Here is a 27,658-nt window from a genome sequence, read left to right on the forward strand (position 1 = left end):
CTGAAAAGGGCTAAGCACTTCTGGTGCGCAACAAATGAAAGTCGTTCAGGGTCAGCGGACTCGCAGGTGAGGACTGGCCCGCAGGCGGCGCTAAAAGGTGCACAGGGACGAAAACGCATCTCTAGGTATCGGAAAACAGCATGACTGGAGTCAAGAAAGTTCTGTCCCTTACCCGCACTCGGGACACCCGGGTCATGCGGCCGAGTGCGCGCCGCCATATTGAGTTCAGCGGTTTAAATAGAGCAGGCGGGGCCGAGAGTACGCCCGCGTTGGCTTGGTGATGTCACACACCCGCGCAGGTAGGCCGGCCCCCAACCCCTTCCGCGGGACCTTCCTGGGCGGGCGCCCGGTGAATGGGCGTGGTCTGGCCCTGATAGGTGGGGCCTGTTGAGTGACAGCCCGGTCCCGCCTTCCGGTTAAGTGGGCGGGGGGGAGGGCGTTCAACACGGAAGTGCCTCAGGCCTGCTTTGGTAGGGCGGAGCGCCGGGCGGGCGGGCGGTGGGTTTCGGCCCCCCGAGGCCGCCCTCGGGGCGGGACCTTCCGGGGCTGGTGCGGCAGTGACTTGTACCCTGCCGCCGCCAGGCCGCGGGCGGGCACCGGGCCTGCGCGGGCTGGGCCCGCTACTTGGGCGCTAAGCGCCCGACCTCGCCCCTCCCTCCGATCTGCAGAAATTAAACCAAAACCGGGGCTCGGCTGCAGGGGCTCAGCTTCCTCCCGCGCAGGGCCCGGCTTCGTGCATCAAACAATGGCTTTAGGTTCCTAGAATCGAAGCTGGGGTCTATGCTTAATCTGAAGGTCTCGGAATCGGGGTCCCGGAGACTCGGGGAAGCCCTGAGGGCGTCCAAGTGAGCAGCGTTGTGGGGCCAGGAATTCATCCACGTGGTGAAATCCTGCCCACTGAGGCTTGGGCAAACATCAAGTGGTGCGGATAACGTTTCCTTAAGCCTTCAATTGCCCTTGCCAGTCATGACCTCAGTTTGTGTTGAGAAACTTGGCTGTATAATATATTGCATTGTTGGGTAATTGCTTATTGCATTATTGAATAATTGTGGGCATCAGTTTTTTAAAAAATTCTGGATGCTCGCAATGGAAATGTGGGGTGGAGGCGAGCACTTCTGTTTGAAATGTACTGATGCACTTGCAAGGAGCAAAGGTGTCCTTCATTTGGAATTTGCTACAGTCTGTAATGATTTCACCTTTCCACAATAGTAGCCCACCCCCCAAAGGTTTCAAAAGGACAAGAAAAAAGACCAAATGCCTTGCCGAATAGAATTTATCCATCTTTTCTTTTGTCCAGTAATTAAATAATACATTGCATAATCTATATATATATGGAATGTCACTTTTTTTAGTTAATAAAACTATATTGAGTCAAGGTGAGAGAGGGAAAAAAGTTTCCTTGAAAGGTTTGGGTGTTTAATTAGACTTTAATTGAAAATACTGTGCTTAGAACAAAGAATTATCTATTAGAAGACAGGCTTGGAATGATGATAAGACTACACAGCATGTGGAATACATTATACCAACTTACAGCATTTTTGGGTTTTTGTATGGCCAGTTTTGCAGCTAGAATGAAGCACATCAACTTGTCGTTTGCAGCGTGTGGATTTCTGGGCATTTACCACTTGGGGGCAGCATCTGCACTATGCAGGCATGGCAAAAAGCTCCTGAAGGATGTCAAGGCCTTTGCCGGCGCCTCTGCGGGATCCTTGGTTGCTTCTGTCCTGCTAACAGCACCAGAAAAAATAGAGGTAATTAAGTAGTAACTAGGCTGTGTTCCTCATCGAGAAATTAAGATCAAACAGCAAAGATGAATGTTAGCTCTACTAAGTTAACTGCAGAGAAATAATCCTTTGCCTGGGAAACAGAAAAGGTGAATGCTTTTCTTTTAAAATTTAATCATTAGGGATCTGTGCTCTGGCTTTGGAAAAGAAGATTATTTTTGGTGACAGGAGACAAAGAAATAAAATGCCTTATTTTACTCTTGAGAGTTTATTTAGTCTTATGATTCCAGCTCTGTTTCTCTCAAGCAAAGGATATTTCTTCCTTATCTGATCATGACAAGGACACAAGGCCTCTTTTCAAGGCCATGAACATGTGGCCAATGACTCTTTGCTCGCTCCTATTTACAAATAGGTGTATACATTAAAATGTGGGCCCATAATTTCTATCAAGTAGAATGATATTAGAATTTGTTTTTCATTCTCATAGCAAGAAGCCCTGAATTCCAGTTTATCCAGATATAATAAAAATAAGCCTTCATTAAGTATTTTATTTAATGCAATTTATGTTTTAAAAATCTGTTTTCTGCTTCTAGACAGTGATTATGCATTTGCTGACTGTGAGAGCTGGCTCCTGTAGGTGGAAAATATATTTGTTAATTACTTACATACTCTAGTACTCTAGTGTCTTAGAACAATAATCAAATAATGATTAACACATTCATTCCCAAGAGTGAATTTGTCACATTTAAAATTTCAAAACTGCAAAATTTTAACCATCCAAAATCTCGTTCTCAAATCTGCTTATGGAAGAGAAACTGGGTTTGAGCCCAGTTATTCAAAAATCCACTCCTCTTTTCTTCCAGTCTGTGTGGTTGCTTCATAAGGAACTAGAAAAGTGATTAAAAACTTTAGAGCTTGTACAGCGTGAGAACTGGAAATCAGGGAAACTATAAAACAGTGTGAAAACTCCCCCCAAACTAGCAGAATCCTGTGTTTGAGTTGCAAGCTAGCTCCTTCTCAGAAGTTTGTTTCCTTTCAGAAGCAGGAGCTACTAAGGGGCCGTTGACTCCTGTTTGGTGCAGTCTTTCCCTTAGGTGGGAGCAAATCCTGAACTTTGGAGTTGAGTAGACTTGGTTTCGAATCCTCAGCAGACGTAGAAATGTATTAAGTGTGATTTAGAATTAATGTGATTTGGAAATACTATAATACAGCCACTTAACTGAAAACTGTGGTGTTCAGACATTGAATGGTTTACTTGAATTTACACTTGAAATCACCATATTTTCAAGTCAGATTACCCGTTCTTATTTATTTTTTCAATAAACTGGAGAGGGTAAGTCTATTGGGTGCTCACATTGGAAGATGGAAAATGATTCTCTGTATTTACCTAGGACATCCACATTTCTCCTTTTTTGAAATAAATTTTCAGCCATTTGACTTGAGGTTATTTCTTTGTAGCATTTGAAATATACCACTCGTAGGATCATTTTGAGTCTTTCTAGCAAACTATTTTCTACCTACTTGAATCCCCGTTAGCTCAGTTCTCGCTCATGGTGTAAGTTCCTCGAACTTTGTGGTGTTGTGACAAATATGGGAGTAATTAATCTAGTTCTGAGCTTATGCATGTATAATTAAGAGGAGCACCTGACGCCGGGTGTATTTTAGGTGGTGGGTGAATTTAGACATTGACATGTTCCGAGCTCAGTGCTGTGGGCCTTTCCTCAGCCCTCACAATTAGCAGGGCATGGCTACACAGAGTGGGGAGCTCAAAGATGAGTAAGGCCATTCCTTAATAAGTTTTCAGTCTGGTCAGAGGTGTGTGTGTGTGTGTAACTAAAATTAATACAAGAAAAGAAGCTCAGTGGGCAGTCTAGCTTAGGAGAAAGAGCACATATTTGGGGGGCGACCCCCTTCTGTCACCTAGAAGCCTACAGTGGCTTCCTTCCTGCCTCCACTCCTGTGGCCTACAAACCACCCACCTGACAGCACTTAGACTGAGTTTACCCAAGCACATGTCTGATGCTCACCCCCGCACTTCCCCCTCCCACACCCCGGGGGCTCCTTGCTGATTTAGGATGGGGTCGGGATTTCTCAGCCTGCCTCATGGGCTGTGTGACTGAGCGCTCTCATGGCTTGCTGATGATGCCTTTCTAGTCTGTGCTCCTCTCTGGGTAGTCCTCGCTGTTGTCTTTGCCTGTCATCATCTTCCACCTCTGTCTCCTGTCCAACTCCTGTTCATATTGTAGGTCTCAGCCCAGATGTCATGTTGGAGCAAATCCTTTGTGACCCCTGAAGTTGGAGGTTGACTCAGTATTATTTCTCGTTGCTTCTGCAATAAATGACCATAAACTTAGTGGCTTCACACAATGCACATTTATTTTCTTACAATTCTGGGGTACTGAGAAGTTCTCAGTGACTAAAATCAAAGTGTCAGCACGTCCATGCTCCCTCTGGAGGCTCTCGGGGAGAATCAGTTTCCTTGCCTTTTCCAGATTCTAGAGGCTGCCTGCATTCCCTGGCTCATGGCACCTTCCTCCATCTTTAAAGGCCTAACTATAGCATTCTAAGGAGGAAGAACTAGTCCTCTACCCTCTAGGTCCTTGGGCTGATCTAAAAATTAAATTCACATGAGACAGAATAACAGGAGAAAATCAAACAAAGTTTAATAGCATGAATACATGGGAGAGACCCAGGAAAACTGAGTAACTCACCAAAATGGTGGAACCCACCACCTTAAACATCTTCAGCAAAGACAAAAGGAGGGTGTTGGGGGTATTGGTTTGGGACTTCAAAGGGGAGGAAGGCAATTTACATGGAGACGGAAAAGCAAATGTCTGGTAAACAAATGTGGATCATGCCTTGCGAAGACAATGAGAGTGGAGAGGACTTTGATTAAAAAGCCCTTGAAGGTTCCTCCCTGTCTACCACACCTAGTTTATGTTATACTATAGTTATCTATGGTGTTAGCTCCTTCCTGGAACAGGTCTTCTATCTTAAATTCTTTTAGGCAGTTAAGGGGCAGGTCAAAGTTTTCTTTTAGAGTCTTTTGTCCTTAAAAATAATCAAGCCAAAGGGATACATTTTAGGGTGGCCTATTCTGACCCCCACAGCATCTTCACATTCTCTCTTGACTCCACGCTCCTGCCTCCCTTTTTGACTTATAGGGACCCCCGTGATCACATGGGGCCCTGGATAATCCAGGATCATCTCCCCATCTCAAAATCCTTGACTTGATCATACCTGCAAAGTCCCTTTTGTCATGTAGGGAACGTATTCATGGGTTCTAGGCACTGGAATGTTGGTGTGTTTGGGGGAAGGTGGGGCTTGATTCTGCCTCTCACATGGATGCTCTCCTAGCTCTCTGTGATCTACTCATTGAGGCACTCCTAAGCCCCATGAGGGCAGGAGCTCTTCGTATCTCATTCTTGGCCAAGTCCTAGTGCCCAGCCCAGGGCCTGGTGCTGGGAGGTTGCTGAATGAATTCATTAATAAATGAAAGACAGACCTGGATTCAAATCCTGCCTCTGACACTGATTTTTGATGAGATATTGGGAAAGACTCTTAATCTCTCCAAGCCTCAGTTTTCTTACCTGTCAAGTGGGTGATCACACCCTTCTTGCGGGGTTATGTGAAGATGAGCTGACAGGGGCCTCATCACTGGATCCCAGCCCTGGCTGTCCATTAGACCTGCCTGGGGGACTTTTACGAAATACTCGTGCCCAAGACTGATCTCCAGAGACTAATGCAGTGCTTGCAAACAGTGGTCATTATGACTCCTTTCTCTAATGTTGGTGTCGTCATTACTAATCAGCACTGTTGCAGAGCTGCGATTGAAATGTTTCTGAGGGCACAGCATTGGGGTGGGAGAAGAGGTTAATGGAAGAAATCTGTAGAAGAATATGCTAAATTAGAATTAGAACGGAGCCTTCAAGGATTTTCCAAATGTGGGCAATGCCATTTGAAGGGATTTTAAAAGCAAAAATGAGAGTGGAACTGGAAGAACACATAGCTTGCCTGGGGACCAGGAGTGGTGGCTGAGGACCAGGCCAGGTGGGGATTCCTGCACCTGTGGAGTGTGGCATCCAAAGTCTGGCCTTGGGTTTTTAGAGTCCAGGTGGCTTGTGTGATCAGCACAGAGTTCTGGAACCAGAATGAAATTTTTTTTTTTTTTTAATTTTATTTTTTCCTTTTTCTCCCCAAAGCCCCCCAGTACATAGTTGTGTATTCTTCGTTGTGGGTTCTTCTAGTTGTGGCATGTGGGACGCTGCCTCAGCGTGGTCTGACGAGCAGTGCCATGTCTGCGCCCAGGATTCGAACTAACGAAACACTGGGCCGCCTGCAGCGGAGCGCGCGAACTTAACCACTCGGCCACGGGGCCAGCCCCAGAATGAAATTTTTTTGACAAAACGTAGGGTCACCTATTCATTTTCTGTTTCAGGAATGTAATGAATTCACCTACAAGTTTGCTGAAGAAGTCCGAAGGCAGTCTTTCGGGGCAGTAACACCCGGCTATGATTTCATGGCCCGATTGAGGTACGTATATTGTACATTCCCCCAAAGCACGTGAAGACAGCATGCTGAGGAGACTCTATATAAACTGTGGCAAACTCAGCTCAGCATTCTCTCTTCTAAAATATTTACAAGGTGTTCAATAATTAAAGGTGAATAATACGGGTCACTTTTTCTTCTTTAGAGGTGGAATGGAGTCGATTCTCCCCGACAACGCTCACGAGCTGGCCCACAACCGACTGCACGTATCCATCACCAACACCAAGACCAGAGAAAATTACTTAGTCTCAAGTTTTTCCTCCAGGGAAGACCTCATTAAGGTAACATGGCCGCATTTCACTTTTGAAGGAGTCAGCTCATGCTGATTTAAATACTTCTCACAAGCAACGAGCATCACCACGTTCCTTTGATCTGGTGTTTCGTATCAAGCACTTATCAAGATGATAAGTGCTCAGTAAACTGTTTGCTGAATGGATCAACCAGCATCCCTCCAAGGCCACCTCAAGCCACGCAGCTCCAGAGGCCTCCCGTGCTTGCTAAGTGTTTTTCTTGTGATGTTCGTGCTGATCTGTGAAGCAGGTCACTGATGCGGTTTAGTGACAGTAACACTTCCTTAAACTTATGGAGCTAACACTTTGCTGTTCATGTAAGACTTTGTACACATGCCATCTTATTCAGTCCTTCCACAATCCTGCTGGAAATCAGGTAGGACAGGTGTGACCACTGCCCTTTTATTGTTTTTTTAACAGAAGAGACAGATAGAAAGATTTCCTGTGGCATGCCCAAGTGGTACTGATTGCCAGTGGGAACCGACTCTGGAACCCAGGTCTCTTAACTTTTCAATCTCATGTTCCATTTCATTTCTTCCATTTTGTTTTGAGACCTTTCTATCCAAACACATTTGAAAGTTGGTTGGTTGAGAATTCATTATCCCTGGGAAATACTTGAGCAGAATCACTCGCATATAACAATGCGCTTTCTAAGGTAATACATGACAGATTTGTAAATTGGGAAGGCTGTGCTTTTCTTAGAAAAGCCAGACAATTTTTTCTTTCTTTTTCCTTGTGTAGGAATCATTGCGAGCTTCACGTAATGTGGAGAATGCATGTTTGGATACAGCAGACGGTGGTGGGTTGAAAATGAGTGGTAAAAGTTCCACCTGAATGAGATGATAAATGCATTGATTTTTACTAGTGAATCTTACTGTTCAAATTTCACATTTGAATGATATAATTTGAAATACCTAATGAAATGTTGAACTGACAAGTAAAATTACTTTGTGACTTAAGAGATTAGAATATTTTTACTCAGTATACTGATTACGCCAGTCTCTCACTTATAAATTAATAGTGTGTGTTAGAAAAAGGCATTTTTCTATAATCTTATGTAGACTTGCAAAATATGAAGGGAGAAGGTGGTCAGTCCATGCCTGAATTGTTACAAATTGTCAATGCCCAATATAGATACATAAGGCTCGCGATGGGATGGAATACCCCTTCTGGTTTGTATGGGAACAAGACTACCTTTCATCGTGTCCTTAAACAAGAGGGGAATTCTCCCCACAGCAGTGCCTTCTCATTGAGTCTGCCCTTAGCTACTCCATCTGCAGCGTTGGAACCCCTGGTGTTTCCTTGCTCCCCTCCTGTTCAGCATACTCTGTATTTTACTGCTTTAATTTATTTAGTTTTTGTTGTCTGCTCTCCTTCACTAGAACGTAAGCACCAAGGGGGCAGAGATTACTCTGTTTTGTCCACTGCTTTAGTGCCAGCACCTGGCACAATGCCAACCCCATCAATATTCGTTCAATCAATGAATACAAAGAATAATTAAATGAAGTCAGGTGGCATCTATTAAAACAAAAGAACAAAGAATCTGGATCCCACACACTCGATAACCTGGACAAAATAATTTAGCTGGTTAGTGGCCCAGCTGGGACTACAGTCCGGGTCTCTAACATTGTGCTTGATTACACCGCAGGCTGGATAACATTACTCTCCTCTCAGTTCCTTTTATGTGGAAATGTGGTCAGCTGAAAACGGCCCCCAAATTGTCCACACCCAAATCCCCAGCACCTATGGCTATGCTCCCTTACATGGTAAAAGGAATTTTAGAGATCAGATTTAGGTAAGGGTCTTAGATGGAGAGATGATCCTGGATCATCTGAGTGGACCGACGCTAAGCATGGGAGTCCTTAAAAGTGAAGACTTTTCCTGGATTCCATGCACCGTTGCTGGTTCTGAGATGTAGAGCTCTCCTGCGAGGAGAGCACGGAGGCTTCTAGGAGCCAAGGACTGCTCCCCTCTGACAGCTAGCAAGGCAGAGGGCACGCAGTCCTACAGCTGGATGGAACTGAATCCTGCCAATGTCTGAATGAGCAGGAAACGGATTCTCCTCCAGCACCTCCCAAAAGGAAGGCAGCCCTGCCAGCACCCCGGTTTGCCCTGGTGAGACCCGTGCCAGATGCTGACCTCTAGACCACATGGTCATCAATCTATGTTGTTTTAAGCCTCTAAGTTTGTGGTAATTTGTTGTAGCAGCAATAGCAAACTGTTGCAGTAGTAAACATGATTTTTTTCAATTTGCTTTGTTTTTGATAATAACTATTCAGAGATTGGTGTAATTACTTGAGTTCACTGAACAGAAGAGAAATAGTTGACACAAATGTGTAATACCTCGTAAGGAGAATAATTGCATCTTTCCTAGGTTATACAGAAAGCATTTTAAATGTTTAGTAGAATTCTCTAACCTTTTACAGAACCAAAAAAGGAAAGATAGATAGTTGGTTGATAGCAGATGGTGGCTGTTAAAATGTCTGAAATATCTTCCTGGAATACTCATGAAACATTTAGTTCAAAGGAGTAAAACTGGGTGAGAACTAGACCGGGGAAAAGGAAAAGGCGTGGAGGGAAAACGAAAGAAATCCCCCTTCTGGGTAGTGACGTTATCAAGCTTATGTGTTCTGATGAAAGAAGAGGCCAGTGGGAGAACATTGTCTGGGGTGGTATCGTGTGCGGTGGTCGTTCTGACCATCTGGTCAGTGGGGAGGGAGAGAAGAAAGCCGCCTGCCCGTCCTTCCTCTTCCCTCCGGTAGAGATGGGGGGTTCCCCAAGCCGAGAGTAGAAGTAGGCCTGCAATGTGGAACTCGAGTCTCTGGGAGCTTTACATACCTGGCTCTGATCACACAGGCCTGGGTTTACTTTCAACTATCTGGAAATTCTCTAGATGAGAGAAACAGAAACCAGAGGTAGAGTATGCCAAATAGCAATTGGTAGCCAGTAAGGAATGTGGGAGAGGACTAAATATTGGTGATTTTTATCAACTCATTTATTCTTTTACATAATAGTTAGATTTTTAAAAAATGCCAGGGTCTTCATTATCCGTTGGCTGACTGCTACCTTGTGTTACAGGTAGGGTGTCTAGGTGCCTGAAAATCCAGCTAGAAACCTGTAGCTTACGTGTGTGTGTGTACTTTAAGTCCTTTTGAAATGCTCTCTTGGATTATTACTTGTTTTGTGGACATCTCCCAGTGTTCATCTCTAGGTCAGTCGTTTCCTGACAGTGACCTCACGGACTACAGTCTTGTGTTGCTTAATGACAAGGATATGTTCTGAGAAATGCATTGTTAGGAGATTTTGTCATTGTGTGAACATCATAGAGAGTACTTACACAAACCTAGATGGTATAGCCTACTACACACCTAGGCTGTATGGTACTAATGTTATGGGCCCACTGCCATATATGTAGTCTATCGTTGACTGAATCATTGTTATGCAGTACGTGGCTGTAATTATGTTTGAGCCCAGTTCTCAACCGTGAGCATGTAAAAGTGTGTTTTAAACAGTAAAGCCCTAAATGCATGTTGAATACAGCCAATATTTAGTAAATAATGAATGATTAAGATAATAAGCCACACACATTGTTGGTCATCACCCCATTTGAGTCTGTCATGAAACTGTGTGTTCAATCACAACTTCCTTTTCTGCAGACTGAGTAGGATTCACCCTTTCTTACAAATTTTCTTCTTTAAATCCTTTTTCCCCATCTTTGTTCATGAACAATGTGCTAACCTACATCTATAACATCTCAGGAAATGGAATACTACCAAGTTTTGCCACCTGAAGTCATTGGTTTTACACCTCTTCACCACTGGCCTTCTTTTTTAAAAATTTGCTTTAGTGTGATGATTCATACTTAAATTGTTTTTAGTGAATGAAAAAATTGTCCTTTCATTTGATAGGTACAATGATAGTTGATTATTTTCTGAGAACCTCTGTTGACCAATGGTGTGGTCCAAAGATTCATTTTATTTGGGATTAGATTTCCATAGTATTCTGAATCTTGTGTCCATGGTGATTTAACTCAGTGCTATGGGCTGAATATTTGTGTCCACGCAAGATTCAAATGTTGAAATCCTAATCCCCGATGTGATGGTATTAGGAAGTAGAACCTTTAGAAGGTGATTAGGTCACGAGGGCAGAGCCCTCATGAATGAGATTAGTGTCCTTATACAAGAGACACCAGGGAGCTCCTTCACTCCTTCTTCCACGTGAAGACACAGTGAGAAGCGAGTTCTCACCGGGCACTGAATCTACCAGTGCCTTAATCTTGGAATTCTGAGCCTCCAGAACTGTGAGACGTAAATGTCTATTGTTTATAGGCCACCCAGTTTATAGTATTTTGTTATAACCCAAAGGAATAAGACAGGATATTGGTACTGAGAAGTGGGGCTGCTTCTGTCACAAATACCCAGAAGAGTGGAAGAGGCTTTGGAACTGGGTAGTGGGCTGAGGCTGGAAGTTTTGAGATGCATACTAGAGAAAGCCTGCATTGCCGTGAACAGACCTTTAAAGATGATTCTGGTGAGTCCTCACAAAGAAAAGAGGAGAGCTGGAGAAACAGCCTCCATCTTCCTGGAGATTGCTAAGTGGTTGTGAGCAGAATGTGGGTAGAAATATGGATGGTAAAGGCCATTCTGATAAGGTCTCAAACGAAAATGAGGAAATGTTATTGGACAACGGAGGAAAGGCCATCCTTGTTATAAAGTGGCAAAGAACTGGCTGAATTGTCTTCAAGCCCTAGTCTTCTGTGGAAGGTAGAACTTGTGAGCAATGAACCTGGATATTCGATGAGGCAATTTCTAAGCAAAGTGTTGAAGGAGTGACCTGGTTTCTCTTGACTGCTTACAGTAAAATGCAAGAGGAGAGAAATGACTTCAACATGGGATTGTTCATCAAAAGTGAAGCAGAACTGAAGATTTGGAACATTCTCAGCCTATCCTTGTTGAAAAGAATGAGAGAGCTTCTTCAGAACAGAACAGAAAGGCCGGGTGGAGCGGGGGATGGGACATGGACACAAAACAACCATCTGATGAGGAGATTAATCAGTCTTCAGAACAGAAGCAGGACCATTGTCCAAGATAGTGGAAGAAAGACCTGCAGACACCCCCACTAGGGCAATGCTGGCAGAGCCATGGGGGCGAGGCTACCACTGAGACCCCAGATTGTAGAGCAATCGGCATGAGGTGGTACCAACTCTGGGAAGCTTCTGGCATGAGACCCAGTCACAGAGCTGTGCAGAGCTGGGGCCACTGTAGAGAACTGCCGTGGAGCGGGAACCAGCCACAGAGCTGCTGTAGGGGCAGGGCTGCCCTGCAAAGCTGCAGGGGCAGGACCCCTGCCCCAGGGGCCTGGAGGGCAAAGCCTCAAGCCTAGGAGGATTGTTCTCCAACCTTAGGGTCTGATGGAATTTGCCCCATTGGGTTGCAGAGGACCTGTTGCCCTTTTTTCTTTCCTATTTCTCTCTTTTGGAATGGTAATGTCCATCCTATGCCCGTCCTGCCGTTGTAGTGGGAAGCACATAACATGATTGATTTCACAGGTTCACACCTGGAGAGCACTTTGTCTCAGGATGAATGGCACCTTGAGGCTCACCCCTACCTGACCGTGGTGATATTTACATGAGACTTTGGACTTTAAATTTTTGAGTTGATGCCGGAACAAGTTAAGACTTTTTTGGCTATTGGGATGGAATGAATGTATTTTGCATGCAACAAGGACATGGATCTTGGGGAGCAGAGGTTGAATGCTATGGTCTGAATGTTTGTGTCACCCCAAAATTCATGTTAAAATCCTAACCCCCATTGTGGTGGTATTAGGAGGTGTGGCCTTTGGGAGGTGCTTGGGTCATGAGGGTGCAGCCTTCAGGAATGAGATCAGTGCCCTTATAGGAGACCCCGGGGAGCTCCCTGGCCCTTCCGCCATGTGAGGACACAGTGAGAAGACCACTGTCTATGAACCAGGAATCAGACTATTACCAGACACCAAATATGCAGGCACCTTGATCTTCAACTTCCCAGTCTCCAGAACTGTGAGAAATAAATGACTATTGTTTTTTAAGTCACCCAGTTTATGGTATTTTGTTATAGCAGCCTGAGTGGACTAAGAACCTCAGTTTTTTCCATTCTTTATATACCATTATAAGACAGACGTGATCTTCAGGTATTTGTCCAGAATTTATCTGTGCCAACCACTCCCCTCCTCCCCAATAGTGACTGTGCCGAGATAGGGAAACATATGTGATGTCGGCTGCCACCAGCTATGAGATGACCTACAGAGGGGAGAGTCCTTTATATAGTTAAACCAGAGCCCCAGGAGACTCCCTCCTCCAAACAGCTCACCTTTATTTCCCATCAACCAGAGATTCATTTTGGATGCCACACCCTTTTTGGGGGTGAGGGGGCACACGTAAAAATGTCCCCACGGAGGATCAAATCCACTGATCATTTATGCCTGCAGGCCAGTTGCTTTCAACAGATCAATGCCAACGTGAGATAGTTTCTGCGAAGGCAGATGGTACTTTGGGGATGGAAAAGCCCAGGCCTTGTGCTGACGAACTGTGGGATCCTTGGCAAGTCTCAACTTGTCAGTACCTTAGTTTCTTCATCCGTAAGATAGAATCCACACTGTCCCAACTACCCCACAAACTGCTACGAAGATCAAGTGAAATAATATGTGCAAAAGGGCTTCGTCAACTCTTGGGTACTTACCAAGTACACCTGCTAACCTTCAGGGGTCCTTGCTCTCCTGAGTCTCATCGCTGCCAACTCTTCATGTTTATCATGGGTGCTTCACGATTCGTTTACTTCTGGGCCTCTCTACGCATTATCCCCTGAATGTCCAAATGTATACATTTTGCAAATCAACTCATTCATTTCAAGTGCCAGATTTTATTCTGGGCTATGTTTCTTCAGAACGAAACATGCAATCAGGAAATCCAAGCACATTTTAATAGTAGCCTACAGGAAAGCATAATTAGGGAGGTAAATCCTTTGTTTAAAAGAAAGTCATGTCACCTCCACAGCTGACCAGAACTGATTTTGAAATTAACTATGCTGCAGAGTGGTGGTGTTCCACCACTTGTCTGAATTAGTACAAATCATTGAATTCTTTGTGTTTAAGACTGATGCACATATATGATCTGAAATGGTCTTGTCATACATGAATGCTCTTTGATATATGTACCAAGGAAAGCTTTCCTGCAGAACCTTGTCCCTCTTGGGAAGAGCCACCCTGTCTCCATTGCTATGATGTCCTAAATTTCCTTGTACTTAGCGAGAATGCTCTTACAGCAAGATCTCACATTTAGCCATGGGAAGGTGAAATAAGGACTGAATTTAAGATTGGTCATTATCTTGGGAAGACTTGGGAAGATAAATTTGAATCTGTCTTTGAATTTCAACTACACCAGCAGGTTCTGAATAAACAGCCAGATTCTCATTAAACTCCACAGTAAACTTTAGGCATAAATGAAACTTGTTGAGAATTTATTCTCTAAGGAAGCCAGGCCACATAATTTTGTAAACACCCCTTTTCTATAAAATGTAAAATGAAAAGAGCAGTCAGAACGTGTATTGAATATGCACTTGGCAATGTTTTATACGGTTGCTGCAGGAAGTCACTGACTTTTCTTTTGATCATTGTATATTTAGTAAGAATGAAACAAAAACCAAATCAATGGTTTAAGCTACATGTAAGGCTTAAGGTGCTGGGCCCAGTGATGGAGTCTGAATGGGAGGTCCCTGATTTCTGTCTCAGTGCTCCAAACCGTGGTGCTCGTGACACTTGGGATCCGATACTTCTTTGTGGTGGTGGCTGTCCTGCACATTGTGGGATGTTTAGAAGCACCCTGGCCTCTACTCAATAGATGCCAGTAGGACCACCCCCACACAGAGTGTGAAACAAAACTGTCTCCAGATATTGCTAAATGTCCCCAGGGGGCTAAGACCCCCTGGTTGAGAACCACTGCTCTAGATGTATTGAGATTTATTGGTGAGAGAAGTTTTACTGGGAAAACAATGAGGTCAGACACAGTAAAAGCACATGGTTAGGCATAATATTTTATTAAGTGGCCTTAGAATGTCAGCCTTTGTCTCCTTCCTTAGAAGATCCTATTTGCTTGTAATAAAATGGCAATACGCTGACTCCAAGTAAGAAAAGCCGCTTAGTTCTTAACTATCAAAAGCTAATTTTCCCACTAAATGTAGTTTGATATACAGATCACCAGCCCATATAAAGGGAGAGAGGCTATGACAGAACAAATACATTGATTTGGAGGAGTGACAGGTATTTTCCAGTTCATTGCACTCTTCATATCATTTAGGAGGATTCTTACTGTTATTATCTGTAGCAAAGTAATTGGATAGCATTTTTCATCCAAACACCTCAAAAGAGTTCCAAACATTAACTTGTGAACTTCACATTATACTTTGACACAGGGGGAAAAAAGCCACATAATTCTGGCTGTAAGGGTAGTGATTTTTTTTCCCCCGCAGGGCACATATGTCTGTGCAGCATAGTGAAATAAATCGTTGTATTTATAGAGCCTCTTTGGTTCTTTAAAGACCTCTAAGTACTGTAATTTCCTGATATGTGCACTATCCACAAATTGTTCCAGTTATTGCTACGGTGCAATGTCGCAGTTTGCCGAATAACTTCATTAAATAGCTGCATTGTGCTTGCAAAACATACCTAGAGTCTGTAATTGTGTTTTTTAAAGGAGTAGCCAATTGATGATAGGGCCAAATTTAGTTCCAGTGCACTCAGACACCGTAACTGTAAACAGCCTTTCTCTGAAAAAAACCCAACTACTGACGTCACCGCTCCCCGAGGGCTGGGAAGGTTGGGCCTGAATGCGCTTGGTTCCCCCCTGTCTGCCCACTGATTTAAGTGATCTTCCACGGATCACCCGAGATCAGGTGATGCTCACTCCTGCTTTGCCTGTTGTGGAACGGGCATGGTTAACGTAACGGCATACTCTTCTGTCATGCTGCGCATTGACCTCTGAGATTTTGAGATGAATGCCTTGCTAGTGGCATGTCTGTTTGACTTTTCTTCTGAAGACTCTTGTGCAAGGGTGTCATTGTGCCTTGGTTTAATGCCGCACTGTCGACATCTTGCAATTCTTAATACCTGTGTTTTCATTTCACTCTGGGCCCACAAATTATGTACCTGGTTCTGGTACTTAGCACCAGTCTGGCACAACAGGCACATGTAACACCTGTCACTTCCTTGCTTCTTTCCTGCTGGAGTCCCCCTGTTGTGCCCTTACACCAATGAATTTGCCACTACCCAAATCTGACGCCCCAGATGCTTCTGGGCCACCTGTCAGGAGCCCGTTACTGTGGGAGCTGTTACAGTCAGGACCTCTCCCATGCACCCAACATGCCACCAACAACATGGAGGAGTCCTTGTTTCTCCCACTGTTGAGAGTGGGGGGAAGCACAGGAGGTCCTCACTCCTACCTCGGGGAAGGGAGAGCCGCCAGCAGGGATGTGTTGGGTATCAGCTCCGTGAAGGAGATGCAGACCCCTCCCTGCAGCGGGCTTTTTGGCCGTGAGGAGCCAGGAGACGTGGTAGAGGAGGAAGCACTGCATGAGAAAGCTGTGCCAAGTCCCAGGGACATGGCGCAGAAATAAATGGGTTCCAGCTGTGTCCAGTGGCAACCTGAGAGGATTTTTCCTGTAGAAATCATGTTATGCTGGTGACTGGCTCTATCATTTAGTCGCAATTCAGAACAAATTGGCCTTTGAGAGCTGACCTCAGAAATCATATCTATGAAATAGCTTCTTTGGGGAAAATGCCCTCTTAGTTTTAAATAATTCTAAATGGATGATTTACAAATCAGTTTTTGGGCCACAGTCCATTTCTGAATAATATATGCCAAAAAAAGGAAATCTCATGCAATCTTTGACAACAACCAACCATGGAGTCTTTGCTTCTCGGTTGAAACAGTATAGCTTAAACATTCAGTATCTAATGCTGTCTCTTTCCAAATAAAGACTAGGGATTTGGAAACTCCACTGCAGAACAAAACATGGGCATGTCAGAAAAGCTCCCGGACCCCGACTTCTTCTGTTGGAAGAAATGGTCATATTTTAAACAGCAATCTTTTTTGACTTTTTAAATGGAAGATGAAGTATAATTGGTGTCTCTCCCTGCCACTGTCTCGTTGTATATCCAGACCATGTCGCTAGCACATAAAATGTGTTGCTCCCTTGGTGACATCCTGGTGACATAAATTCGAACATCCCTGAGCTGCAGGCTAATCTCCTCTGTAATAACCAGAGGAGTTTGTTCCTCGGGAAAATACGAGCGCAACTTTAAAACCATTTTTGCAGTGTATGATAGAACATTGTAAATAATTTATTTGCACCCTGTACATACTCCAGAATGTAGACTTACCTGGGCTTTAATTTCATAACACCTTGGTTGTCTATGATTGAAATGCCGATTTCACTCAGGTGAAGTCCACTGAGTCAGAGAACATTGCGTTGTACACATCTCTCTAGGGTCTTTTCAGATATTGAAATGTTATCTTCTGTTTAAGTGTGTCCCATGGTGCACTTGAAATATATGGAACTTACTTAATTTTTCAGAGTAGATTTTTTAAAATTTTTAAAAAATTTAAAATTTTACAGTAAATACTGTATCAAATCTGTCGTGCGAGCGTTAATGCCCATGCTCCTGACTGTGTCTTTCTCTTATCCGTCTAGGTTCTCTTAGCCAGCAGCTTCGTGCCTATTTACGCGGGACTGAATCCAGTGGAATACAGAGGGCAGGTAATGTTGCTCTCACTGAAGAATTACAAGGAGTTCCCGGTTCAATATGTTTCCTTTGAAAGAGCCGATTTTATAATTATTCTGGTGGCTCCTAATCAGTTTACGTAATTTTCTTTTCATATGTAGTTTTGTTTCTGCTCAACAGAAGAAAAATCAAGTATGGGGCCGTGGTACCTTATTGGCAAGGTCTTGCAGTTGACAATGATTGACTGGGAGGCTCCTTTTTTCATCCCATCTAAACCCTTTACTTTTTTAAAAAAAAGAGTAAAAGACTTTTTTTTTCCTGATAAAGTCCTATTCACAGCCCCTCCATAAACAGCTAGAAACGGAACCGCACTGTCAGAGTGGGAGAAGGAAAGGATCATGGTGCCTCACACCTACCCTCCCAAACAGAGCCCGAGACTTCATCCCATCCTATGTCAGACACCCTGCTGCGCCACAAGCCCCCTCCCAGGTCCTCCTCTCACCAGGATGTTTGTCAAGGAGGAGGGGAAACAGCCTTCATTCCAGGAGAGCTTCCCTCACTTGGGGCTGGCCCTCCAGGCCGGAAGCCAGCTTTTTCCCCCCGAGACGTTTAGAGGCGAGCGTCCACCTGCAGTCTGCTCTCAGTGCTGCCCAAGGACATTTCAGCCAGCTCCCGTCTGCCTTCTCACCATGTTTGTACGAAATGTTCACCACCTACTCTAGCCGCTCCCCCACACCTGCACGCACTTTAATACATACCAGAGATGTGCATTTTATAATCAGATACAGTATCTAACACATGCCTGCTTTCTATGATCAAATACAATCTCTATTTAACACATACCAGAGATGTGCATTTTGTAATCAAATATACTATCTAACACATGCCCGAGATATGCTTTGTATGATCAAATACAATCTCTATTTAATACATATCAGAGATGTGCATGTTATAATCAAATACAGTCTCTGTTTAGCACATACCCAAGATCAGACACATATTCATGGATGAATAAATGCCATTTGTTGTTTATATATATAATACGTCTTTATTTATTCATAAATGAGTACATGAGAAGGGTTTCATGTCTGTCATTCATGCATTCATTCACTTTGAGGGTCCAGCACTGTGCCTGTGCTCAAAGACTCGATGGTCTCACAAGCAAGGAATTGGTTTTTGCATCCCTCACCTAATATGATGGGGGACCTGTCTGGGTTCTGATCTTGTCAGTCCTTGCGATTTTCTTTCTTTGAGCTTTCCTGGTCTTTCCAGTCTTCTGTGTTTCCCGTGTGATTCTGGGCCCAAACTGGTCTGCCCCAGGATGATGTCTAAAAGGACAGTTGAGGAGGGTGAGGTAAAGAGAGGGTAAGCAACTGGCGCGGCCGTGTAGACGACGGAGATGGAAAGTCTGCGAGTGACTGTTATGTCCAATCTGAACTCTGTCTGTTAGCCATATGTATACAATATATTGTTCACAGTGATGTGCTCACGTACAGTAGGCTAAAACCCTCTTTGTGACCAGATAGAAAGAAAATATACATTGGTTTTTTTTTAAGAGCAACATAAAATAATTTAAACATCAGCCCCTGGAAAGCAGGGTTTTTTCTTATTTTTGATACTGTCTCTCAGAGCTAACAGATCTTTAGTTCCCAAGGATCATGATCTATGTTGTCATTTAAAAATTTATTTGAGAGGCATTGCATTTTACATAATTATTGTAAAGTAAGTAGCATTTTCCCTCTTACTGTATGAGTGAAAGTCAACATTTATTTTTACACATTAATTTTGAATAAAGATACCATCAAATCAACCTTATGTTATGAACTTTAATTTTATAATGATCTGAAATGTAGTGATTTTACTTCAAATTATTGCTTTATAATATACCATAATGACAGAAATGGCTAAATGGTAAAAAAAAAAAAAAAAGCTAATTTCATGAGATTATATGTTATCGTGAAAAGGGAGTTCAGAAGTCGAGTCGTCAGAATTGCTGATGTAATCCATAATTAAGAGGTAGTGACCGAGAAGGTGGAATGTAGGTGGAATCTGAAGTGATAGTAAGAGGTGGGATGTGGGGAAAGGGAGGCTGGAGTCAAGATTAGAGCAGAGCTGAGTCCCAGGAGCCCCGTATGCTCTAAGACTATGCCAAACATTTCCCTTGTTTAAATACTAATAACTATATTATGAAAGAGGTGCAGGTGGTGGAAGCTCCTAGTTTTCTTCCAACATATACTTTCCTTTCCTTCCTTAGTAACAGAACCCCAATTTTTAGCTGGATCTAGTGCTGTATAGTTAAAAGGCGACATTTCCCTGCTTCCCTTGTAGCTAGGTGTGGCCAGCCATTTAAGTGCTGGCCAATGAAATATACACCGAATTACTGTGGGATTTACAGGAAGGGAGGTTATATGCCTTTCTTTCCTTCTTGCTGCCCAGAACTTAGAGGTGATGACTTGAGCCCCAGCAGCCATTGTGGCTCATGAGATCACAAATCACACCCTGATGATGGCCAAATTATGAGCTAGAAAGATGTGGGCCCTGAATGATTTGGTGGGGGCTTGAGGGGGGTGGCTTACCAATCCACTGCCCATATTCCTTTTTGCAGAAAAAGAAGTAAAACTTCTGTTGTTATTGTTTTCTATCAGAATCCTCTCCTATCTGTTGTAGGGATTGTTACCTGTATTTTGCAGATGAGGAAATTGAGATGCGGAGATGTTCATCTATTTCACTGAGGTCACCTAGCTAGTAAGGGGGCGACTTTCCCAGGATGCTCTCTAATGTTTGTATCTCTGCTGTACCTCTTGCCCTGCCTTGCCTTGTTCATTCCTTTCAAAAGTATCTCCCTCATTTTATTTCCATCTGTCCCCACCCCTACTTCTTGGGTGTGTGGCCTGCAAACTAGGAATGGTTAATGGGTCAGATGTCCTCAGTTGAATTTCCCATTATATGATTGAATACTTGGACATGAGCATAGAAGGACAGCCACAATCAACAGCAGGGAATACAGTGCCCAGAGCTGTGAGAAAGATGGAGGCCGTCACCCTGAGTCCCTTGACCTTGGGCAGGTTGACAAGGTCTTGCTGATTACTCGTATCTGTGCATAGTAGACGCATCAGACTTAGTTGTTGGATGGAACCTAATGTCTCCTGAAAGCAGTCGATTTTCCTGGTTGTTGAAGGAAGGCGAAGAAGGGCAGCCCCATGCACACAGTGATTGACAGGGCGCTCCGAGACCTAGCTTCAGTTATGCAGCCACAAAACCACCATTTGCCTGTGTCGTTCTCTGCTTATTACTGACTCTCTATCAGCCTGATCTCCTCCCACACTTTAATAGGCTTTCTAGGCCAAGTTATTTTCTAGACTCTTTCCGTTTTCAGGGAAATGTGAACTTTGTTTTAAATGCAGTGCTTACTGTGGGTGTGAGCTTTTCATACAATTTAAATTACACAAACTTGCCGTCATGCTGAAAACACCTCTCCTAGGTTTTAGTGTTTTCGCGGAGCTCCGGTTTTGTTTTGTTCGTTGGCTTTGGGTGTTTTTCTGCAGCGCTGGAGGTCACGCGGCAGGAGGTACAGAGGGAGCTGGCATTCCTTGCACGTGCCCTGGGGTGCCGTGGGAGGCTGAGGAATGCCTGGTGGCCGTGTGGCCCGGCTGAGACAGGGTGAGTCCAGCTCCACCCTGCCACCCTTACTCAGTACACAGATCTCCTTGTGTCCGTCTAGGTATCGAACAGCCTGGATCGTCCTCACATTTATTTGTGAACCTAATATTTTTATTTTTAAAATATCTTTTATTATTAATCACTTAAATGTTTCATACTTTCATAAGGCTTAAGGTTAACTTAAACCACAGCAAATAACAGTATGATTCCTTCCTAAACTGTCTCCCAGTTATTTAAAGTGTTGTGACATCTTTGAAAACTGCTTCATTTTCCTAAAATTTTTTAAAAGTTTTTGTAGCTTTCCTGGCTTCATCTTATAAGGCCATGTTTAGCACCCTGCTAATATTAAATCTTCATTAACAGTTGAATAAATGAACAGAAATTAATGGAAGTTCAGTCTTATATTTTTGTCTAATGAATTTTCTTTCAGTGCATATGGCCTCCTTCCAGTGATCAAATAAGCTAAGCATACTGTCAGGCCACATTTTCATAGGTGCTTGTCATCAGTTTGGAACAAGAATGAGGAATTTTAAGAGGAATTCCTAACTAATAAGTTGTTGGGGTTTTTTTTGTTTTTTTTTTTAAGATTTTATTTTTTCCTTTTTCTCCCCAAAGCCCCCCAGTACATAGTTGTATATTCTTCGTTGTGAGTCCTTCTAGTTGTGGCATGTGGGACGCTGCCTCAGCGTGGTTTGATGAGCAGTGCCATGTCCGCGCCCAGGATTCGAACCAACGAAACACTGGGCCGCCTGCAGCGGAGCACGCGAACTTAACCACTCGGCCACGGGGCCAGCCCCTGTTGGGGTTTTTTTTAACTGATAGAAGCAGTATTGACTACAATATCAGAATAACAGAATGAGATAATCTCTAGAACTGATATATGAAGATCACAAGAAAAGTTGTAGGTTTTTTTTTTTTTTGGTCTGAGTTAGAATTCAAGTAATATTTTGACTCTGTATTATATAGAGAAAGTTTATCATTATATTACTCTAGTCCATCGAGCCTTTTGCGTGGGTGATGGATTATTAATCCTGTCATTATTGACTTATCTGTGTGAAACAAAATTGTGGAATACTCTTCATTACCATGTATTTATATAAAATTATTTCTGTGGTCCTTAGGCTTCTGTTTCTTCATGAATTAGACATTTCACGTGGATGCGTAGCCCAGTCTCCATCATAGCAAACAGTGACAGCTGGCCTGGCTGCCAGCTGGATTAAACTTGATGGAAATCTGGTTATCAATTTACAGTTACTCTGAAATAGAAAATCATTATTTTTCAGCAGCTTTTTAAACTTTTTTTTGCCTTGTCTTTTTCAGTTTTGAAAAAATAGGTTAGTCTTCCAGGTAATATTTACTACATAGCGTTTATAGAATGTCATCTCTAAATATTTCTTTAGAGGTTTCTCAAAATTGGATACCTAGAGTCACTGTTTTTGAGTAATCTTCAGAAATCCAAAAATTAAGAAAGACAGCAATGTACCAAGAATCATTAGTGGAAGTCAGTATGGCAGGGTTTCTCAACTTCTTTTTCAAAATTTTATTTTAACCTGTCTCCCTTTGATGAAAAAATCTCATATGTCTCTCCTCCCCTCCTGTGTTTCCTCACCCCAAATGGGAGATTCTGACCTATGTCCTGGGGGCTAGGTATCTCCTTTTCTCTCTTTCTCTCTCCTCTATTTTGAGAATCACTAACAAAGAACGTTCTGTTGGACATGACTATTTGTTCTCTATAGCATGAAAGCAAAGAAGATATCTTTGCAACTACAAAATTATTTTTCAAAGCACATTTACTTCCCCTGGCCCACTTGTCCCTGACCCTGAAGAAAACAATTCTGATTTGCCCTACCTCCATCACGCATTGCAGTATTTTACAGTGTATGAGAAACAACACTGAATTGAAGTAAATAGACCAGCTCCACTCCTCTTGCCTGCATACTCCACAGCAGGGGTTGGCAAATATTTTCTGTAAAGTATCAGATAGTAAATACTTTTAGCATTGTGGGAAATACAGTCTCTGTCAACAGACACACTACTCAACTGTGCTGTTGCGGTGGGAAAGCAGCCACAGGCAATAAATACGTAAATGAAAGGGTATGGCTGTGTGCCAATAGAACTTTATTCATAGAAGCAGATGGTGAGCCGTAGTTTGGCAACCGCTGACCTAGAGCAAGTAAGCCTGCAAGCCTCAATGGCCTTTTCTGTAAAATGAGGAAACAATATACTAGCAATATTCCTATAAAGGTCAATTAAATGATACATAAGAAGTTGTTTTATAAACCATTACGCCCTGTGCCATGGTATTTATAATAATTGTAGATATCAACATCTCATTCATTCTCCCAACAAAGCATTTTTTATTCACTTGTTTTTTGAGCACAGTACACCTGAAGGAAATTTAGCCCTATATTGGGGTTCTGTCACAAACATGCCAGTGTCTGACGCATATCCGGGCACACACTGGATGCTGTGGAAGTTCTTGCCTAATGAATAACTAGGCTCTTTCAGTAGAGAATACCTCATCAGGTTGTTTTTCAAGTTTCCCCTTAAATTATATGACAGGAGTTGTTTGAATTTATAAACCTCAGTGGATGTTCTTTACATGTCCCATAACACGTCAGCTTGTAGGGCAAAATTTGACCAGTACGGACAGATGAATAGCCTGGCCTGTTTGGGAGTAAAGGTGCTGCTGTCCCGTTAGAAGTGATTCCATTACTTCTGGCTTTCAGCGCTGTAACCCTTAGAGAAGAGTCCCAGTAGGCCCCCACCCCACCATGGGGCATGCGATTTGATTTTCTGTTGAACACTTGTTTATTCATAGCTCTTTGGCCGCAGGCAGTTGACTTTAATGTGGAGCATGCTTGGAATATGGTCAGAGGTTGGAAGAAAGGGTATTAGGACAAGTGACAGTACTGTAGGGCCAGCAGCAAGTTTGTTTTTGCAACACATACTGCTCAGGAATTTGTTCTGTGTTTGGCCTTCCCATTCCTTTGAGGATTATGGTGCCATGTGCAGAAAACTAACAAACTCCAGGCAGAACCGTCCTGGGAAGAACCAGCAGAGTTCTTTCTCTTGAGGAAGATTTTGGAATCATAGAAGCTCATGGCAGTAGCTGCCAGCTTAGGGAATGTTACCCACGAGGTCGAATGTGGGCAGGACTTGCAGGAACATGTGGCAAACAGCCAGAGAATTCATGGACAGTCTTTAAGATACAGAATTTTACACTTTCAGTAGCACACAAGATGTAAAATGTTTTCATTTTAATTTGGAGGTTGAAGAATGTTTGCTGCTGCTGTTGTTTCCAGAAATTTTGCTAGAATCAGCATGCCTGAATGCATGTGTGGTTGTTTGGGAGCGATGCAGCTCATGAGAGCATAAATCAGGAATAAGATGCACTCACTGCGTTTAGAATATCTGAGCAGGTGGGGTTATGGTTACAGAGGTGCTAGTAACATTGCAAATTTAATCAACTCATTTGATAAGCTGTATGTTTTCCGTAGTCATTTATCCAATCAGAATAAACTAACAAGAGCAAACAAAATTTGGAAAAAGGATTTTCAATTCTCTGAAACAGCAGTCATTAACCCCATGGTAAATGAGAACACTTTGCAATTTAATGAGCCAGATTGCCCTTCTTTTCCTTAAGTTGAATAAGTCAGATGGGCTCTTACTTAAAGTTATATGACACATGGTACATATTCTTAGTTTCCCTTGATGAAACCTAAATGAATTTTTACGTCATTGGTGAGATATTCTGTTGAGAATATGAAAGATAATTTCGGAAGGTGTCTTTTCTTCTCTAGATATTAACCGGTTACAGAAATTGTTATCCATACCCAAAGCAATTGGAAAAAAAAGCCCTGGGACGATAAGGCACAGAACCAGGTATTTTAGGGCCTTCTTACTGCAAACCTCCCCTTTTAAACTGTGTTTATATAGCCATATATAAGCATATATACTCATATACATATACACAAACACATGACTATGTATGTGTCCATATAGTACACATAATATGATTATATAATAATGTGTGTTTGTTCTTTCAAAAATAATGACAATATGCAAATTATCCAGCTTGGTTCTATTTTAATCCAATCTAGTTATGTTTTCTCCTCCACCAAAATGTAATTCCCTCAAAAGAAATTTTCACTTTTTATTTATTTACTTTTGTTCCCTTTGAGGGAGTTGGTGTCTGGCCAAGGGTATTGTAAACAATGTAGTCTGATCCTTTGGTCACCAGCTTTAGAAATAAAAACAAGTAAGAGAGATTAAAAAAAAAAAGACCCCTTAGAAAAAAATGAATGAATTGTCTTAACTAAGTTAAGGACATTTTATCCTAACCCGTTTCTCCCTCCTCACTCCACTTTTGTGCTCCACAGCTCAGCTTTGTTTTTTCTACATTACATTTTAAACAAATGTTCAGGTGAAACTCAGTGTACAGACTTCTCCACTAAAGATTCCTGTCTGTGGGGTGCTCAGCCATTGCCAGACTTTTTCTCTTTTGTCTATGCTTATCAACTGAAGGATATTTCCAATGACAGATTCATCATGTGTGTTTGTTTATTGTTAGAGCTCATTATGTTAATATGTCAGTTCAAGGAGGGATTGAGACTCTTTTGCCTTGAAATAGCATAAGGAATATTGTGTTTGTGCTTCTTCAGTCCTTCCTCAGCATACAGGTCAGCAGAAGCTTCTAGAAGCTTCTCCAATCTGCTCTCTCCATCCCTCTCCTTTGGGCATGGATCTCAGGAGCCACTTTGGAAATAGAAAGATTTCTGGTTGGTCTATTTATTTTTAAGTTTGCTGCATAAAATGCCAATTTCTGGTTCTTATAACAAAAATGGAATGTCCTGTGGTGGTGGATGCTTTGTTCAGTGTCAACAGTAAACTTGGCTTTCCACTTTGATTAGATAACAAATCCCAACGTAATTACACATCTTTGTACAAGTGCACTGTCATCAGTAAAAATTTAGGTACATCTTATGTAAAATAATCTAGTTAAAGCTTTCATTATTTTATTTATTTATTTTTTTTTTCCAAGGAAGTTTAGCTCTAAGCTAACATCTGCCAATCCTCCTCTTTTTGCTGAGGAAGCCTGGCCCTGAGCTAACATCTGTGCCCGTCTTCCTCTACTTTATATGTGGGACGCCTACCACAGCATGGCGTGCCAAGTGGTGCCATGTCCACATCCGGGATCTGAACCAGCGAACCCTGGGCCACCCAGAAGTGGAACGTGCGCACTTAACTGCTGCGCCACTGGGCTGGCCCCAAGTTAAAGCTTTTAAACAATTGAAGAGTTTCTTGATTTTGTCAAGTTCTTATATGGGTACATGATATGTGTACAAAAATTGATTTGCTTCCAAAACAAATCCCCAATCAAATTAGTCCTCATAAATAGTAATTTAAGAGCATATCCAAGGCCTGGATTGTGTTAGAAGGAAAGAGTGCTGTTGAGAAATCCATGCTCATTCTCTTCACGTGGGAAGTATGTCGTTGACACGTGCTGACAAGGGGTGTTTCTTTCCACAGAAGTGGGTGGATGGAGGCCTCACCAATAGCCTTCCCATCCTGCCTGTAGGCCGGACAGTGACCATCTCACCCTTCAGTGGACGATTGGACATCTCCCCGCAGGACAAAGGGCAGCTGGATCTGTATGTTACTATCGCCAATCAGGATATAATGGTGAGTAATTACGTTCACTGATATTTGAAGTGTCTTAATCTTCTAAAATTTTCCACATGCTTCCAAAACTTTGGAAGCTCATCGATAATTTTATGTACAGGTTGAATCTTCTCAGTGTATGTGTTTTAATACTTTACAACATATGTCATCATGCATATGGATCTGGGCACCTATAGACTGGGAGTGTGCAATCCTTCTACTATTGATTAACTGTCTATTTGTGAAATGTTTTCTGTTTCTTCATTTCTTTTTCAGGTTAATAAACTGGCAGGATTTAAGTACAATTTTAAATTAGATCATTTATTTGTTTAAAAAGATGGCAATAATTAAGTATGCAGAAATATTGGAGAAAACCTTAGGGACTCAACTGAATAATTTACGTAAAAATATTGGTTCCCTTAATGCAATCTAATAGTTCTCAACAGGAAATTATATTATATGCAGGAGACATTTAGCAATGTCTGGAGACATTTTCGGTTGTCACATCTAGAAGATGCTACCAGCATCTAGTGGGTGGAGACTAGGGATGCTGCTCAGCATTCTACAATGCATGAGACAGCCTCACCGCAAAGTACCTGGCCTAAAATGTTGAAAGTACCAAGGCTGATAAACCCTCATATAGTCTATGGGTGGGGTTAACTTTTTCAGTTTAATTTTTCCTTCTGATTTTTTTATAGCTAATTGTATCTGTGATAAGAAAACTTAGGTTACAGAAATAACATACATTACCTGTACTGTAATATCCTATAACTTCATTTTGTCTTTCTATCCTAGTTGTCTGTGGCAAATTTGGTGAGGCTTAACCAAGCCCTTTTCCCACCAGGCAAGAGGAAAATGGAATCATTGTATCAACGTGGCTTTGATGATACCATTCAGTTTTTACTTAAAGAAAATTGGTTTGAATAGAATGCTTAAAAGTTTATAAGGCAAAACACATTTCAGAGAGTTTTTGGTGGAAGTTTCTAATTAAATCCTTCTTTTAAAAAAAGTATCAGAACT

The 27,658-nt window shown here is 42.5% G+C and overlaps 1 protein-coding gene across 9 annotated transcripts; it reads left to right on the plus strand.

Annotated features, from left to right (window-relative positions):
- On the plus strand, positions 1 to 27,658 carry PNPLA4 (patatin like phospholipase domain containing 4). Of its 9 annotated transcripts, none has more exons than XM_046672579.1 (7): positions 1 to 299; positions 1,600 to 1,751; positions 6,163 to 6,257; positions 6,418 to 6,553; positions 17,284 to 17,349; positions 26,507 to 26,659; positions 27,434 to 27,650. In XM_046672579.1, the coding sequence occupies exons 1-7, from the start codon at positions 281 to 283 to the stop codon at positions 27,563 to 27,565; spliced, it is 753 nt and encodes a 250-aa protein (XP_046528535.1). In that variant the 5' UTR covers positions 1 to 280; the 3' UTR covers positions 27,566 to 27,650. The 9 variants fall into 9 exon arrangements, with proteins under 9 accessions (XP_046528535.1, XP_046528532.1, XP_046528534.1 ...); XM_046672576.1 differs by having other exon boundaries at positions 5 to 299; positions 1,559 to 1,751; positions 27,434 to 27,648; XM_046672578.1 differs by lacking the exon at positions 1 to 299 and adding an exon at positions 451 to 470 and having other exon boundaries at positions 1,559 to 1,751; positions 27,434 to 27,649.

The sequence above is a fragment of the Equus quagga genome, chromosome 10 (assembly GCF_021613505.1).
Source record: "Equus quagga isolate Etosha38 chromosome 10, UCLA_HA_Equagga_1.0, whole genome shotgun sequence".
In the NCBI taxonomy this organism is placed as follows: Eukaryota; Metazoa; Chordata; class Mammalia; order Perissodactyla; family Equidae; genus Equus; species Equus quagga.